General features: G+C 31.7%; 1 protein-coding gene across 1 annotated transcript; it reads left to right on the forward strand.

Annotated features, from left to right (window-relative positions):
* The first annotated feature begins 1040 nt into the window (after nucleotides 1-1040).
* On the forward strand, nucleotides 1041-12402 carry LOC100854736 (cysteine--tRNA ligase 2, cytoplasmic). The gene is made up of 9 exons (XM_003631684.4): nucleotides 1041-1371; nucleotides 2133-2196; nucleotides 9677-9838; nucleotides 10031-10201; nucleotides 10270-10551; nucleotides 10659-10784; nucleotides 11385-11594; nucleotides 11685-11801; nucleotides 11887-12402. Exons 1-9 carry the CDS (start codon nucleotides 1202-1204, stop codon nucleotides 12124-12126), a joined length of 1542 nt encoding a protein of 513 aa, XP_003631732.1. The 5' UTR covers nucleotides 1041-1201; the 3' UTR covers nucleotides 12127-12402.
* The last annotated feature ends 6307 nt before the right edge of the window (nucleotides 12403-18709 follow it).

The following is an 18709-nucleotide window of genomic DNA, read 5'->3' on the forward strand; positions in this document are numbered from 1 at the left end:
ACTTCATATGTGGCCACTACTTCCAAAGCATAAAGAACCTAAGGCATCACTCAACAAGGAACAAAACAATTCCATGTAGCTTGCACTTGTGAAGTACAAAGAACATGAGATATCACTCAATAAAGAACAGAACTGTTTTATAACAAACCACAAAGAACCTAAGACATCACTCAACAAATACTAAAGCTATTTTATATAAATGACACTTCCAATGCATAAAGGGTTTAAGGCATTACAAAGATACTAGAAAGTGTGTTAAATTCTCTTTTAAGTTAATTTTTTAAGTCTTTGACAAAGAAAAAGTCCTTATTTAGGTGTAATTGGGACTCTGAGATTTGAAAGCCCTGGGATTGCAATCTCATTGAAAAAAAAATGAAAGTTTTTCTTTGTCTTTTCCCATGGATATGGACTTTAAGCTAAACCACATAAATCATTATACATTTTATGTGTTTTCTATTTTGTTCTTTTATTTTCTTCCTACTATTATTTTTCCTTTTCATGGTTTTCCATAACAAACTAGTATCAAAGCTAAAGTTGTTAGACTTGGAATGACAATAAAGTTTGATAAAAAGAAACTATTTCAATTTATAGCAGACTAAGATGTGTGTAGAATCTAATGTCGAACTATCTTATAGTTTTTGTGATAATATTTAGATTCTTCACATGAATAGGTATAAAGAACAAATCTTAAGGAAGGTTAGCATTTGTTTGGAAATGATTTCAAAAATAATTCTTTTTTTTTTTAAATATTTTTTATAAATAATTGAAAACAATAAAAATAATAATTAAAATGTGTTAAAAACACCTCATTTTTAGAATAAGCTTTCTATTAAAAATTTGATAACCTTGTTTTACACGACAATTCTCAAAAAGATTCTTTATCTCAACACAATTTAATGTTTAATGAATTTTAAATTTTAAGGCTATTTTAGTAATTTCATGAGAATGAAGTTACAGCAAATTCCTCTGATCCCTTTTTCCCTTTTTTTTTTTAATTTATTTATGAAATTTCAGCAAATCTTACTCGACGTTATTTACTCCACGGTTTTAAAACTTACACAAGAAGGGACATACAATTTTAATTACTCTACGGTTTAAAACTTACAATAATCAAAAGAGTATTACCGTTTCAACCTGAAAAGGCTTGAGGGGTTAGGGTTTCTTCTTCAAGCCTTTGAGGGATAGCTTCGCGGTATCTTCGATGGCGGAGACGACGGAATTGAGAGTGTACAACACCATGACTCAGCAGAAGGAGATCTTCAAGCCCGTTGTCGATGGCAAAGTGTCCATGTACGTCTGCGGTGTCACCGCTTACGACCTCAGTCATCTTGGCCACGCCCGCGCCGCCGTCTGCTTTGACGTCCTCTACCGGTTTGTTTTATTCCTCAACCATTTAAGTTGTTTGATTTCATTTTATTCTGGCCCGCAAAGATTGATTTTTTTTTTTTTTTTTCCTACGGTTGATCCTTTTCGCTTCGGTTTGCAGTTTAGGAAAGAATTTTTTATTTTTTTTTCATTTTTATATTAATTCCAGGTGCGGGTTTAGCGTAAAAGTAAGAGGTCTATCTGGTGTGATGAAAGTGTGTGACAATTCAGAATTCTGAATTTATCATCTTTAGAGGAAAAAAAATTAGGGTTGGTTTGGCTGCGAAATCGAGATGAGATATGTTTGTTGTTCTCGAGAACGGGAAAATTTTGAGAATAATACCCCCAAAAAAAAAAACCTGTGAAGCTACTAGGTTTTTAAAGCTATTTTTGAAAGCGGTTGTTCTTGTCTTTCAATTGAAGACATTTCTCAAAAAGTAATTTTGATTCCGCTGGCAAACAAGCCCTTATAGGCTTCTTGTAATTGATGCTTCAATCTCAGGATGATACGGGATGAACCCTTGAAGAAGTTTGATTTTGTCTTTGCAATATTAATGAAGGGATTGTTTTCCAAATTGCGTCTTTGACATACTCATTGGCATGCCTTATAACATGCTTTTTATCAAACCCAGAGAGTAACTCTGGTGTATCTTAAGAAAAATGACTCAAGTTCTGATGGAACTCTCTGATTGATTTTTTTCTAGTTGAATCAGGTGTAAAGGATAATTTGTAGATTCTAATCATGCTCTCTTGATGAAAATGTTCAGATATCTACAACACTTGGGCTATGAAGTTACTTATGTACGAAATTTTACAGATGTTGACGACAAGGTTAGAATTTTGATCGAAGATATTATTTTGTTCTATGCTTTGATGATTTAAAACCATGGTTCCAAATCCCAATTATTGCTACATTTTAGCGTTTGGGATGCCTGCCCTTACAAAATTGTAGCCTTTTGACCTATCAACCATCAACTTAAGTAAGCCTTTTTTTGGCTTTTATACATATTGCTCTTTTGCCTATCAAAAAAAAAAAGTAAACCTTGATTTTGACTACTTGGTGTTGGGTAAAGAAAAAATGGAAAACCATTAGTTTTAACTAGAGCTAATATTGATTGAAATTTCTGACTTGCCAAAAATAAAAATGAATTAATTTTTTATTGTTGACAAGAAATTGAGTAGTTTGGAATCATTGCGACCTGGACTAAAATATCGGTATTGAACTAAAGACTTCAAATTTGATATGTACATTGTTCCTGTGGAGTATTTGATCATCTATTAATGCAAGAGCAAGGAAGCAATGTTTATACCTTCTAAGGAAAATTTTGTATATTTAAGTGATTCTATAAAAGTTCAGAAACAACCGTAATTTAAAGTGCAAGCATTGTGTTCAATGTAGTTAAAAGTCTACATCAATGTCTTACCAATCCTGCTTTAGGTTCATTTTTGTCTAGTGTAATATTAAAACTTCTACTGGATTTTATAACGCTTCGAACTGTTTGCTTTTGGAGTTTGATATGGTTGCTGCACATACACACACATAAACACACAAACTCATGGGAAATTCAGCTCACGAAAGTTGTAATTCTAACTTCTTGGGTTGGCTACTTCATTTTCATTCCCTCATTCTATCTAATGTCATGCCCTCCTATGAATCCTTGTTACTGATTTCCTTTCTTTTTCCCTTGACGTATATATATTTGGCCATGTACTTGTTTTTCTTCAAGTTGAATGAAATCATTCTTCCAAACTGAATCATTTATTAGTTCTCATTGCATGGTTGAAACTATCTTAGATGGGCACATGTGCACATGTATCGGCTTGTTGTTTATGTCTTTTATGTATGGATTTACATTCTCATTGCAGAACTGAGCAATCATTTGGTATGATATTGTGCTAGGATCAACAACAGGCCCCAAAGACAGGGAATGCTTAAATAGCTGCAGCTGAAAAGAGAAAATTCCTTAAGTTAGTTCCTAGCTATAAACCATCCATGTAGAAGAGTAAAGAATGAATAGTTGATTATTGGAACTTCTGCTTCTCCTCGGACGTCACAAGAATTAAGGAGACTTTTCTTTAATTGAGTTGATGACTGAAGAACAGGTTGCAACCTGGTTCAAGTTGGACTGTTTTGCTTCAACACAGAAGTATCCAACCGAGGGTGAGGTTTCTATTTCATAAATAGGGATCAACCTATTGACTGTTGGAATAGAACCAACCCAACCCATAAAAAGGTTCAGCTTTGTTTCTTGGGGGGGTGGGGGGGTGGGGGTCTCTTTTGGTTTGTGATTTGAAGTATCCTGCTTAGGAATTAACACATAAGAGAAGAAAGCCCCCAAATGGTACAACCTTGAAGTATAGACAAAGGAAAGAAATATAAAGTGTACTTTACTTTGAAACAACAAATATAAAAATGAATTTTTCATGCTAAACAATTATTATTCTTACTTCTTATCTCCTAATAACATGCTCTTAGACAGTATTGTTTCACCCCCTTGGTCTGTTATGCTCAACATCTCAACCCATAACTATACCAACCTCTATCAATTCTTAACTTACCTAAGAACCAAACTAAACAAATTCAAATGAGGCTGGATTGGTTTTGGTCTTGTATTCTATAGCACTTGCAACCCACAGGGAAAAAGATTTTACCAACAAAGCACACAGAGTAGAATAGTTAACACCTAATGACACTTTTTTCCTTTGAACTTTTTCGAGAAGGAATTGCTGCCATACATGCCAAAGGCTAAGAATGGTAGAATCAGTGGAGCTCAACCTTAAAAACCCTCCAATCTTGGAGTTAGTAGGGGCCCCTCTCCCCCTCTCAGTCACGATATTTGTTTTGGAGTAAGCATTCTAAGGGCCCAACCCAACCCTACCCTAGATCAACCCCTTTGGCACTATAGTAGTTTTTAAGTGAGTGCTTATTTGAAAGAAAACTTTGTGGAGAAGAGGCTGTCATTTCATTTGTACAAAAGAAAATTTTAAATTCAGAATATATCTATATATATATATTCTTGAATTGGAACTTTGTATATATATAAAATTCAAAATATATATATGTGTGTGTGTGTATGTATGTATAAATAAATTTTAAATTTTAGTATGCAAGCTTGAGATAGAAAAAGCCTATGACTAGTGAATTGGAACTTTCTCCTTTCAAACATGGAAAAAATGGGTTTGGAACAAAAATGATTGAAATGGATGCATTTTAGTATATCTACAGTGAGATTCTCAGTATTGGTTAGTGGCATTCCCACAAAGTTGTCTTCCTACTACAAACCTTGGTTTGTCTTGTAGTTCCTGTGCTATGTGGGATTCAGTTGAGGGAAGAAGGAGATTAACCTGTTGGAAGAAGTGGTACTTAGAGAGAAGGGAGAGAGAAGGGGTGGGGGGTGGGTTGGGAATTAATCCTTATCAAGTGTACCTTTCTGAGCCTTCCTACTTACATTGCGTCTTAAATGTAATTCCTAAAAAAGTAAGGATTGAACTGGAAAAGATCCTAAGTGATTTCTTGTAGGGGGAATCATTCAAAGGAAAGAAAATGCATCTTGTGAATTGGGCAATGGTTTGCAAGGATCAAAGGAGTGTAGGATTGGGAACTAGGAAGTTGGATCCTTTGAATATGCTGCTTGGCAAATGGTTGTGGAGATATGCTCATGAGCATAATAGCTTAAAGAGGAAAATTATCTACTAAAAGTATTGGAGAGTTGGATAGACGACGGTGCACTAAGGGGGTGAGAGAGAGCATTGGTGTGGGCATATGGAAGGAAATTCGGAGGGGGTGGGAAGAGTTCAGCCTTGGAACTTCCATTTTGGTCATGAATGGTAGGAATCGAAGTTCTGGTTGGATAACTAGGTGGGGTAGCATCATTGAAAGAGACTTTTCTCATATTGTTCTGCCTAGCCACTTCAAAGATATTAGAGTGGCAGATTTTTGGGACACACAGACGGATTTGGCCATTGGTCCTTGCATTTCAGAGGCATTTCCATGATTGGGAAATAGAGGAGGCGTGTTAGTTTTTAAAGCTTATAAATGTTCTGAGAGTTGAAGCAGTAGGGGGAGAATTCTTTATTTTGGAAGGAGAAAAATAAAGGGATGTTTCAGGTGAAATCCTTTTATTCTTTCTTATATGGTAAGGAGATGGGGTTGTTTGCTGTTTAAGAAGTTTGGGATTCTAGTGCCCTTTGAGGACCCCTTTTTTTTTTCTTTTTGGTGCATGGGAGGCCATGTTAAGAAAATCTTAACCATATATATGCTTATGTGGAGAGGGTGTGGATGTTGGTTAAGAGGTAAAATCTTTGTAAAACTAGTGAAGAATCAGGCAGTCATATCCCAATTTACTGCATCAAATCTAGATAGTTGTCAATATGTTGTTGGCAATTTTTTAGGTTGCTATGGATATTTCCTTTCTCAATTAAAAAAAACTTTTGTTGGGCTGGAAGTTTTGGAGGTTGGAAAAGTAGCAAATGAAGGTTTGGAAATTGACTCCTCTTTGTAGATAGCTACTAACCCCTTTCTTGTGTACGTAGGTACCCTCTAATTGTTTATTTCCGCCAAAGCATTTCACTCCCATTTCTTTTAGTTTGAAATGCTTTAATGGGTAATTGAACATTTGAAAGTGAAAAAAAAAAACTTTGAAGCAATCCAAAAGTGGCACGAAATGGGGCCTAAGACAATATTTTAACCTAAGTTTGTCAAAATGTAGATTGTAGATAAGACCAATAAGAACTTTTGATTTGAATGGTTGGCTCAAACTGAAAACCTAAGAATCTATGAAGTTAGAGAAAAGGATGAAAGCATAGTGCTTTAATGTTAAAAAATCATTACCATCTTTATTGTAGAAAAATATTGGAGTTGTCTTTCATTTATTAGTTTCAAATTCCAAAATTCTCACTAGCATTAATATTTATTTTTTAATGGAATTGAGCCCATTCGCTCTATTATAGAAGGTATATAAGTCATTTCGATGTCAAGCTTGATGGATTGGGTGCAAATGTAGCCTAAAAGCATGAAACATCATTTCTATGTTTGGTTCTAGGAAAATTTGGGGGAAAATGGGAGGGAAAGAAAATAGAGAAGAAAAGTAAGCAAGAAAATAAAAAATAGATTTAAAGTCAATAAATTATTTTTATATGCTACTCCAAACTCATTTTACATGTTTTTCCTATTCTATGTAAAGATTAAATAAATTTAAGAATATATAAATTTTGAACTCATAGTTTTAAAAGGATCAAGGCGCAAAGTCCTCTTGGAGCGTGAGGCGCAAGGCGCACCTAAGGTGCGGGCTTTAGTGAAGTGAGGCACACCCTATTTTACATATATATTTTTATATAATATAATCGTTTTTGCCCTTTTAAAAAAAATAAAAATAAAAAACTAAAACGACGTTGTTTTGGCCCCTCTTCTTTTAAAATAATAAACCAAATGACGTCATTTTGGTTTCAGGAAATTAAAAAGACAAAACCCTCGTCGTTCTCCCTCTGTTGCTCTACAACTCGTTGTCGTAGGGTGATAAGATGACCAGAAAAAGAAGAAGACAACGGTAGAGGATAGAGGTGCACCTATTGGGGGTGTCGCACCTGGCCGAAAGCGAGCGCCTTGCTCGCCTAATCAACACCTTTGTGAAGGGGCTGCACCTACAGTTAGGCGAAGCGCTGGAGGGTGGTGTCGCGCCGCCTAGAGCGTAGGCACCCCTTTCACAACTATGTTTGAACTAATTTTAATTATATTTTATTTTCTTATTTTTCATAGAGAAAACATGGAAAAATCATTTTTCTTAGCATTTTTTTATTTCCTTAGTGCTTTGTAGGAAGCAAACATGCCCTAAGAAACAATAATGAATGTGATAATGATTCAGAAGCATATGATGCAGAATTGTTATTTCAATGTGATTAGTGCATGCATCTCATTTGCCTAAATGAAACTTGTTGCTCACATTTACATTAAGCTAAATAATCACATGTTGTCATTAGGACCCACTAATGCACATCCAATCACATAACACAAGGCCTTTTCTCTCTCACATATACACATTTTTCTTGCACTATAAGCTTTATTTCAACCAATAGAGCAAAGCCCACCGTTGGAATCTGACCAGCTTGCTGGAAACAATGTCCTCCGCCTATTCATTTTGAGCATCATGTTCAAGCGACATTGTTAACCTCCAAAAGTTGCTGGAATTTGATGCCCAGTTTGAGGCAGATGCAACTCGGTTGAGTCATATTGGATTGTGACTATATTTTGAATCCTGCATGGGAAACAATTACTGTTCTTTTTTTTTTTTCATTTTTTTGTGTGTCTGACACTAATGGTATTAAGGAGTGAAATTGCCGGCTCAGCAAGTTATTCTCATGGTTAATTCTCTGAGAACTTCATTAAGTTTGTGTCTCTCTCACATCTCACCCCAAAATCCAAATTGCACTTGGCTTTCAACTCTTCCATCACCCATATATATGTATGTGCACATGCATTGTTGTTAACTGATAAAACGTATCATATATCTTTTTTCTATTTTTCTGTATCGTGTATCATATTTTTCTTTCATATGGTAAAAAATAAATAGAAAAAATGTGTACATGTCTACATATATTGGAAGCATGAAATGTAAAGCAATATATAACCAATTTCATAAAAGATAGTGGGGTTTTAAATCATATCATTCCATATGAAAATATTGAATGTTAGAGTTTTGAAAAGTTCAATTTAACAAAATACAAGTTTAATGTATATGTTCATCAAAATCCACAAAATTAAACTTTTAAATTCTTCGGGTTGCCTCTTAAGCGCCCTTTTTCTAATTTAAATTCTGTGTGTTTATCTATCAAAAAAAAAATCCACAAAATTTAAACTTTTAAAATTTTATATTTAATTTTTAGTTCCAAATTCTAACTATGCATATGTACTTATATTGTTTATGCATATGTACACTCACATGCGCGGGTGTGCACGCACACACACATATATATATATATGTATGTATGTATGCCATATCCAAAGTTCTAACTTTTCATGATTCTCATCTTTCATTCCCCACCAAAATTTTTTTTTTAAATAAAAAACCCAAATATATTAAGTAGGTTTTTATTCACCAATCACTATGATTTTTAATGTTAACATTCAAACCATTCAAATGAAATTTCTTTAATATTCATTGAAAAAAAAAATTTACTTAACTTCCAGTAGTCTCAGACAGCAAGTAGGTAGCTTTCCTATAGGATTAAATTACCTCTCTCTCCTTTTTATGATCAAGTTTTAACCTTTCTATGTATTTTAATAATTAATATTATAGCTCCTTCAACAGAAAATTTTTGAATTTGATGTTTCTTAGAAATTATGAAAAATAGTTGAATGTTTATGTATTGTTGTACCACATATTGTATTGTGTATCGTATATGTATTGTTAGATAATTTTTAGAAAAATATGCAGATTACGAAATGTATCAATTTCCATAAAAAAATATATTGTATTGTTGTATCATATCGTAGATTGTAAGTTTTTAACAACTATTTGTGTGTGTTTCCCTTAAAAGTTAAGACCATTTTCCATGGGGATACAACTACCTGTCATGGTTACAGATTATCACTGAACCTGTTCCTTGTTTTATTTTCCTTTCTGTTGAAATCCAGGTGCTGTATTTCTAGTGAAGCCTCATTGAGGATACCTATTGCCCTGATTTTCAAGTCCTCTTTTCTCATTTGAATTGCACCTTTGGCCACTTCAGACTGAAAACCCTAATCCACGTAAGTTATTCAACGAAGACCATGCATAGTTTTAATGAACAGCAATTATTGAATACTTGGCTGGTGAAAGTTGTCTTATTAGAATTTCATCCAAGGTTAACTAGGGCAAAACATATCGGTCAACATCGAGTTGCTTCAGCACATGGTCTCAAAATTGTAAACTGTGGAGTTCCAAAGATTGACCCCACCTTCCGAGTGATCCCCATGCATAATATTCATTTAAGGCTCTTAATCTGCCGTTGAAATTAATGGTAAAATCATGCTATGATATAGCTTTTTCAAATTTGTGCTGGTTTAGCTTTTTTGAACGTGTGCACATTACTATCAGTTTTGAGTGATTGAATCTTAACCCGAATCATGGTTCAGAAGTTACCAAACACATGACACTACTTGATTTAATTTTTGTGTCTTCACACCAAAAACTATGTAAAGTTGATATTTTGCCATTCTTATCATCTTCTCTAAATTTTTTGTCAACCTCCATTAAAATAATCATGGGTAATACCTCAGTTGATTTCTATAGACTTTGTCCTTGAAATGCTTAGTGGCTGCCAATGTTTTCTGCAGATTATCCGGAGGGCAAATGAGCTAGGAGAGAATCCATTGACTCTGAGTAGCCGCTTTTGCCAGGAATATCTTGATGACATGACTGATCTCCAGTGCCTAACCCCTACCCAACAGCCACGTGTTTCTGATCACATGGACCAGATCAAGGATATGATAACTCAGGTTATCTTTTTGCTTTACTTCACGTGAAGTTTGAGATATGTTGAATAACTGAACTTTACCTCCCTTTCTCTCTCTCATGTGTTGATGTGTGTAACGAGTATAAACATGTGAAGTTCATTGGTTATGGTACATTGACCATTGTATTGAACTTACCTTTTTTTCGCCCCTTTTGATTGTTGATGTGTCCTGCAGATTATCAACAATGATTGTGCATACATAATTGATGGGGACGTGTACTTTGCTGTTGATAAATCCCCAAATTATGGCAGATTATCTGGGCGGAAGCTGGAAGATAACAGAGCTGGTGAACGTGTTGCTGTTGATTCAAGAAAGCGAAATCCAGCTGACTTCGCATTGTGGAAGGTGGGCAACTGTCACAAATTGCCTGATATTTATGCTCATTTTTCCTCCTAATTTTTCCAATTTTGCAGGCTGCAAAGCCTGATGAGCCAAGTTGGGACAGCCCATGGGGTCCTGGAAGACCGGGATGGCACATAGAGTGCAGTGCAATGAGTGCACATTATTTGACCTTCAAATTTGATATTCATGGTGGTGGAATAGATTTGATATTTCCACATCATGAAAATGAAATTGCCCAGAGTTGTGCAGCTTGCCAAGAAAGCAATGTTAGTTACTGGATGCATAATGGGCATGTCACCAACAACAATGAGAAAATGTCAAAGTCATTGGGGAATTTTTTCACAATCCGGCAGGTAAAGCTAATCCAATATCATAAATTTTCCATCTGTTTGGTGCCTTTTAAATTTTTAACCGTTGCTATTTCTTATGAGTATGTTTCTATTTGATGCATTTTTTGTAGATTACCGATCTGTACCATCCACTGGCATTGAGATACTTCTTGCTGGGTACACACTATCGATCTCCTGTCAATTACTCAATTGCACAGCTGGAAATTGCATCAGAAGCTGTATTCTATATATATCAGGTATAAAACATTTTCTTGTCGCCGGATTTTCCATTGACTAGGAGGACAGGCTTGGTGGGGTCATGATGGGTGGATCAAATATTTGCTCCAGTCATTAACCAGTAAATATTTATGCACTAACATGCACCAAACAGAGTCCCTAACAGTTTAAACTTCTCTTTTTATTTTTATTTTATTTTATTTGGGACTAGTTAATCTTCATCAGTCTTCTCTCGCTCACTGTGTAAGTTGGGTTGATGAATTTCCTTCGAACTGCTCGAGTTATGAATTTCCTAGAAACTGCTAGAGTTGTTCAGGTTTCTTGAATTGATATTTGTTATTTCTCCAGGTTGTGGAATTGATATTTGTAATTTCTCTAATTCTGTGAATTTATTTTAAGTTAATTAATTAATTATTTTTTGGAGAAAAAACGTGACCTGTTTTTGGACCAGAAAGTGACTTGGATTTGTGGATAATTCCTTAATTTGATCGCCTGCCAATGGTTCCATCTCTATTCCACTGTGCTGGAGTGTACCCAACTAGACCCAAACAAATGTAGAACAGATATATTGCATACACGTCATATTAATATTTCTTTTCAAACTATTTTGTGATTGTTAGACATTGCGAGATTGTGAGGATACTTTGTCTCCATTTCAAGAAGTAAATGGGCAAAATGTTTGCATTACTCCTGCTGCCAAAGACTGCATCAGTAAGCTACAGACTGATTTTCAGACAAAGATGTCTGATGACTTGTCCACTCCGCATATATTGAATGCTTCTCTTCAAGAAGCCTTGAGGTTCATAAATAGTGGTTTAAACATGCTTAAGGTATGCAATCAGAATCGGGTCCAACAAGTCTTTAATGCTGTCTCTGTTAGGGGAATAACATGAAATCTTGATTTTTCTATTGTTTTCCAGAAGAAGCAACAGAAGCAACAGCAATTATCAGCAGTTCAGTCCCTCACTGAATTAGAAAAAGAAGTCAAGGGAGTTCTCAGTGTTCTGGGATTGCTGTCCACTTTGGCTTATTCTGAGGTGAAGAACCAATATGTTAAATTTTTACAGCCAAATTTCTCTTGGATGAATTTCATCTTCAACTATGGCTTGTTTCATTGGACAGGTTTTGCAGCAGCTGAAAGGTAAGGCATTAAGGAGAGCCGGGATGATTGAAGATGATGTTTTGCATCTCATTGAAGAAAGAGCACTAGCAAGGAAAAATAAGAATTTCTCAAGGGGTGATCAGATCAGAGCTGATTTGGCTTCTAAGGGCATTGCTCTCATGGATGTGGGCAAGGAAACAATTTGGAGGCCGTGTGTCCCAGTCGAACAAGAACCACAGGCACCAGCCGCCTCAACTTAATGGTGGGCAACCTTATTCCTCCTCTGACTCATGCTTTTGAGAATTTTTGGTTCTGATTCTTAAATTTATTGCTGATAAATATAGAAAGCTCATACAAGTGTTTAATCTATATGCTAATTAATGTTGTAACTTTCCTGGACTGAGGCGGTCTTGGATTTTAGAATTTTTTTTCAAAAAAATATAAATTTTTATGGACTTGGATTTTGAATTTTAGAATGTTAGAATTTTTTACGACCCCACTGTTTGATCGTGTATACAAATCTGGCTTTTTGGTTATTTTTCCCTATGTTATGTGTATACATGTGTTTCATGTGCTAAGAAATTGCTCTTATTTGGTGAAGTTCCTAATTTAAAAAGGAGCTGTTTAGCTTGGTTTTATGTAATCAATCTTGAGAACTGCCAAGGTTTTATTGAAATCTTAATCATCCTACTTCCTAGGCATAAATCTTTTTAGCTATAATTAGGCATCCTCTACAAATTTGTGGCCTTGGTGCAAAATAAATTGGCTTGTCTGCAAGAGTATTTAGCTTAATCTCTACCATTATAGGTTAAAGCCAGGTTGGATTGATTTTTTAGTAGTTTAAGGGCCTATTTGGCACCTGTTTTTAATAACAGTTTTCTATTCTTAAGGAATGCATTTGGTGATCAAAAAATTGTTTTTGTTTTTTTTTTCTTAAGAACAAAAAATGTAGTGTTTTTAGATAACATCTTTTAGTTATTTTCACTTATTTTGTAAGTACTTTTTTAAAAAATGGTCATTCAAATATGTAGAATAATTAAAAATAAAACATTAGATATAAAAATTATTTTTAAAATATTAAAAATAAGTTAAAAATATTTTAGATTTTTATTTTATATTACAAGACATTAGACAATAGTTCTTAAAAACTGTTTTTTAAAATTGTTTTTGAAAGCAATTATCTAACATAGTCTAAGAATCTTATTTAGTTTGTTTTTCTTTTTAAATAAATATTTAAATTTTATTTTATTTTTAAAAATTATTACCTTGAATAATAGCTTCTACTCTTTCGTTGGAGTTTTTTAATAACATAGAGAATTGGACAACATTACTTATGGTAAAATAAATCCTTTTTATGCTTGTATTGTTGTTTCATGCTCTTCAAATGGTGGGTATGGTTTGGCTTGCAAAAATTGTCAAACAGGTCAAAATATTGTGGTGCTTTTATAGATGATGATCTTATCAAAATATTTTATGGAAAATCAATTGCTCTTTAAATGTAAGTCAAAAAGCCTTTTAGTACACTTGGGGTTGGACTGCTTGAACCAACACACCTTGAACCGAATGGATCGTCCATCCGGTTCCATGCGAACTGGTTAACTATTGTTTGACCAAATACATGTTAGGCCCTCCACACCATTGGCCCAAGCTCCTTCCTTGCAAGCCCACAATACCCTTTGCAACCTCCTAAGGATGTGTAGGATATTTATACATCCCATGAAATCTCTTAAAATGCATTTGATAGTGATTTTAGAAAGTATTTTAAGTTTTTCTAATACTTTATAAAGATAAAAATTTTCAAGTGTTAAAAAGATTAAAAATTTTCAAGTGTTAAAAAGATTAAAAATGTTTTATAGAATCACTATCAAACGTACTCTTAGTTATCGAGATGGGATAAGTTTTAGTTATATTAGAAAGGAACTATGCAGCTACACATCTGCTTTGATTTTAAATTTTGATCATATAAAATATTTAAACAAATATAAATAATTATATCCATATTATTTTTATAATAATTATTGATGATAAATACAAAAATAATATAATAATATTCTAAATTTTAAAATAACAAAATATATCGATATGTAATTAAATTAAATATTATAATTTTCTTTTCATCTTCATATTTAAACATTATACTTGTTCTATTTAATAAGATTTAATATGTTAATACATTTAGATTTGTCTTTATCATGTAATTTGATATATCAAATATAAAAAGAAAGAAAGAAATGTTATTAAAAAATTTAATTATATATAGTTTAATTTCTTATAGTTATTTCTAATTTTAATAAAATATAAATTATATATTTATGATGTCATTAGTTCGACTGTTCAACTATCGGTCTCATCAATGAACTGTGAATTAATATCTTTTTCGATTCAATATCCAATTCGATTATGAAAATATCATCATTAATAATAATAGGACTACAAATAGAAGGGTTAACACATGAAGTCTGATTATCAGTAGGAGGAAATGGCTAATGCTTTATAATTTATTTTATTTTATTTCATTATTATGTAGAAGGTGATGCTTAGAGGATAAAAAGAGTTAATAGGGGTGCAAATAAGATTCGTTTGGTTGGTTTTTAAGTAAAAAATTGAACTCAATTGATATAGTTGATTTATATATGATAAAAGTCGAACCGATCATATTTAGAATGAAAAATCGAACCAAAGTAAGTTTTTTAAGATCAATTTGATTTGATTTTTGTGGATTAATTTTGTTTCAACTTAATGACCTTTTTTAGTCCATATCCCTTTTTTTTTTTTTTTTAAATCCAAAATCCATCAATTTAAGTTTATATTATGTCTTAAGTCCAATTTGTTTTTAAATTAATTCAAAAGAACTTGGATTTGATGTTAAAAATATATTAAATATATTTAGAATTGATTTGATCATGAGATAAAACAATGAATTACTTTAATCTAATATAAAAAAATTTATCAAATATTAAACAATTATATATAAGTTTTAAAATATCATTCGATTTATATCAATTAGAAAATAAGAAAATCGAAAATAGAAGTCATAAGCAATGAGGAAAATATCGCGATATATCGTGTATCGGGAGGGGTCGACACGATATTTCATGGAGAAATATCGGTTCAGCGATATTTCGGGAGAAATCCCCCAAAATCGGGGATATCTCGCTATATATCAACAATTTTGACGATAAATCGCCGATTTTTCCCGATATATCACATAGTCAATGCGGTCAAACGCGCTATAGTGCCCTAAAAAACCTTTTGTTGCCGAGGGGATTAACCATCCGAGCAAACTCACCCTTGTTATATAATATGCATTAAACATATATATAGTTAAACTGATTATATAAATAAAATATTAAAAGAATATTTTAAATAGCAAATTAATTATAATTATTTTATGATTAAATGCAAAATTTTCTTTTTATTGATTACCAAAAATATAAAAATTATATAATTTTCTTCATAAAGTTTAATTAAATATTAAAAAATTATACATAACATAATTTATTTTGTATTGTTTAATACAATTGAATTAAATGGATCATAATTTTAATATTAATATATATTTTAAAATTAGACATATTACAATCAAATATCATAATATTAGATGTAATTTAATAATAAATATATACTTATAAAATTCATATTTTTATCGATGCATACGATACTATTATCAAATATAATCTCTGTAATTATCAATATTTTCATCCTTGGTCATAAGATGGTTTTTAAAAATTCTCAAATCGAATTGACCTATTTTATTAATGAAAATCAAACTCATATGCTTGATTTTCATCGAGTTTGTCGATTTTGCTTACAATCCTATTAACTAATACTTTTTGGTGCCTTATTGCATAGAAGATGATAAGTGGAAGATAAAAAGTAATGCACTTTAATTAAGTAGCACGCGGGCCACGTGGTGCCGCAAAAATTTAAAACAACTTAGAATTAACAAGAAAACGCTCAACATTTACCACCAACCCAACATTTCACATTTTTTTTTCTTTTCCCACCCCCAAATGGAATTCCTAACTCCAATCATGGATGTATTAAGTAAGAGTTCATTAAGATAAACTTTCTATTTTTTAAATAAAAATAATAATGATAATAACTTTTGTATAATATGAAAATACTCTCTTTGTGACATAAATTAAAAAATGTAGTGTGTTTTAAAAATTATTAAAAGATTGAAATATTAAAAAAAAATTATTATCTCAAATTTTAAAACTTTTGGAAGTGATTTAAAAAAAAAATGTAACGTAAATCTATATATGTTTTTCTTACAAAATCTTTCTTTCCAAACACATGATTCAAAGGTATATTATGGAGTTTTATATTCTTCACATTCAACATTAAAAATTATGTTGTATTTCCTCATAATTAGTAACTATATAAAATAGAATATCAAATTAATAAATTCATATAGTTCGAAAGTATATAAAAAATCTTTCATTAGCCAAAAGGTATGTAAAACATTTTTCTATGATCAAGCTAAAAGCTTGTAGTTATTGATATTTTAAGTTTGTATAGCCAAAAAGATATACAACAAAAATTTTGTAGCAAGAAATTATGTAACATATTTTATATGATCAAGTCAAACCATATTAAGAAAATCTTTCATAACCAAAAGCTATGTAAATTATATTTTATATAATTAAAGTCAGATGCTTGCAATCATTGATATTTTAATTTTGTATAGCTAGAAAGTATAATTTCTAAAATCTTATAGAGTCAAAAGCTATATTATTGTGTCTCAATTATTCATAGTAAGAGGCTATGAAACAAGAAAGAAGAAAATTAGTGTTAGCCAAAAGCTATGTAAGATAATAGGTACTATTTAATTTAACTTGTAGTTTAAATATATATATATATATATATATATATATATATATATTTAACTTTTATTTATTCATTTTTCATATTTATGTCACCATAATTTTATTTTATTTATTTTTACAATATTTAGAATAAAATGGAAAGAAAGAATATTGTGATAGAAATATTATAAATTGAATTGTGCAATGTTTATTTAAAGTTTATTTATATATAATTTTGATTGAATTATTTCATATATAATTATTAGATAATGTCAAATTTTACCAAGCTTGAGTTTGTTGCTTTGATATTTTAAACAAAACTTCTTGTTGAATTATTTCATATATAATTGTCGGATAATGTCAAATTTTACCAAACTTGAACGTGTTCCCCTTGATATTTTAGACACAACTTTTTGTCTTGAATCTTTCAAATTGAGATTCATTTAGATACAATTAACCTTGGGACAACCATTATGAAAAAGTAAATGTTGTATTCCTAAAGGATTGTGCAAAGGTAATAATATTATTTTGTCATCATATTGATGAGAGTTTAAAAGTTGAATACATCATCATCTGGAAATGTCAAAACAATGATATGATCACCAAAAGATCATTACACTACCTAAAACTCGTTATGATTGGATGCACTTAAGGTTACAAGATTTCAAATTTGTCAACAAATATAACTCCATTTTATTTAAAATTAGCTCCCAATTAAAGTTAGGTGGAGAAAAAGTCACTAAAGAACATATGCTAGGAAAAATATTTACTACTTTTCACACTTCGAATATACGTTAGCAACAGCAATATCAAGAGTGTTATTTATTAAATATTCAGAATTGATATCATGTCTTTTAGTCATTGAAGAGAATAATGAGCTTTTGTTAAAAACTCATTAGTCTCAGTTGATCGATTAGGTGTCATTCCTTTAAGCAAATGCGACCACATTTCATGGATAAAAGCAAGGATGCAAACTAGGACATGGTCATGAGCGTGGAAGGAACAACTCACGACCCCATGGAGATCATAAACATTCTCATAATAAGAAGAATAATCCTCACCACCAAAAATGAAACAATACAGCAAATGCATTAGAAAAGAGAAAATATGTACAAACCAAAAAGACTTCTAAAAATGCATGTTATAGATGTGAGATGAAAGGGCATTGGCCATGTACTTGTCATACTCCAAAATATTTAGTTGACCTTTACTAAGCCTCTATCAAGGCAATAGAAAAGAAGTTGAAACAAACTTCATTTATGGTAATGGAACAATGGACAATCCACTTGGATGTTTAAAATTTCTTCAAAGATCCAAGTGGGAAAATTAATCATTTAATTGGATATGACAATCTTTGCTTGATTAAGAATTATGTATTGTTAGGATAGAGCCTTTAAAAGTAAGACATTATGTAACAAAGTCAAACTTGAGCTTCCACTTACTATTCACTTTTGCATTTATATTGATTTGAGCATTCACATTCATATCACTTGCATTGTTCATGACTTAAATGCATTAGGAGTTACACAAAGGATACAAGTCTTAAGTTCCTTGCAAGATGATAAGTTGTTTATAATTTATTAATGAATTTAGGCAATCCAGTAGAGACTGTAGTACACTACTTCATAATCGAAGAAACAATTTATATTGGCTATAGAAATGAGTTTTTCATGATGAGTGCACTAGTGTGTATGGATATACATTAGACAAGACCTATGATGAATCATTATGTCAGACACACACACACACACACACACACATATATATATATATATATATTGATCAATTTTTATCTTATCAATATTTCATATCAAAATATTCACTAATATTTTGTCCAAATATATATATGAAATCAAGTTACCAATACATTGGTCAAGACTAATGTTTTCATCCTTGCATAGGACATTCATTCATTCATTTTTTTTTTCAAATGTTTGGTTTGTAGACTGGGGTTATTGTTATATTTAGAACTTCAATGGCATTTGATATAATAATTAAAATTATGATTATTTTATTAAGAAAGGTTTATGAT

The sequence above is a fragment of the Vitis vinifera genome, chromosome 3 (assembly GCF_030704535.1).
Source record: "Vitis vinifera cultivar Pinot Noir 40024 chromosome 3, ASM3070453v1".
Taxonomy (NCBI): domain Eukaryota; kingdom Viridiplantae; phylum Streptophyta; class Magnoliopsida; order Vitales; family Vitaceae; genus Vitis; species Vitis vinifera.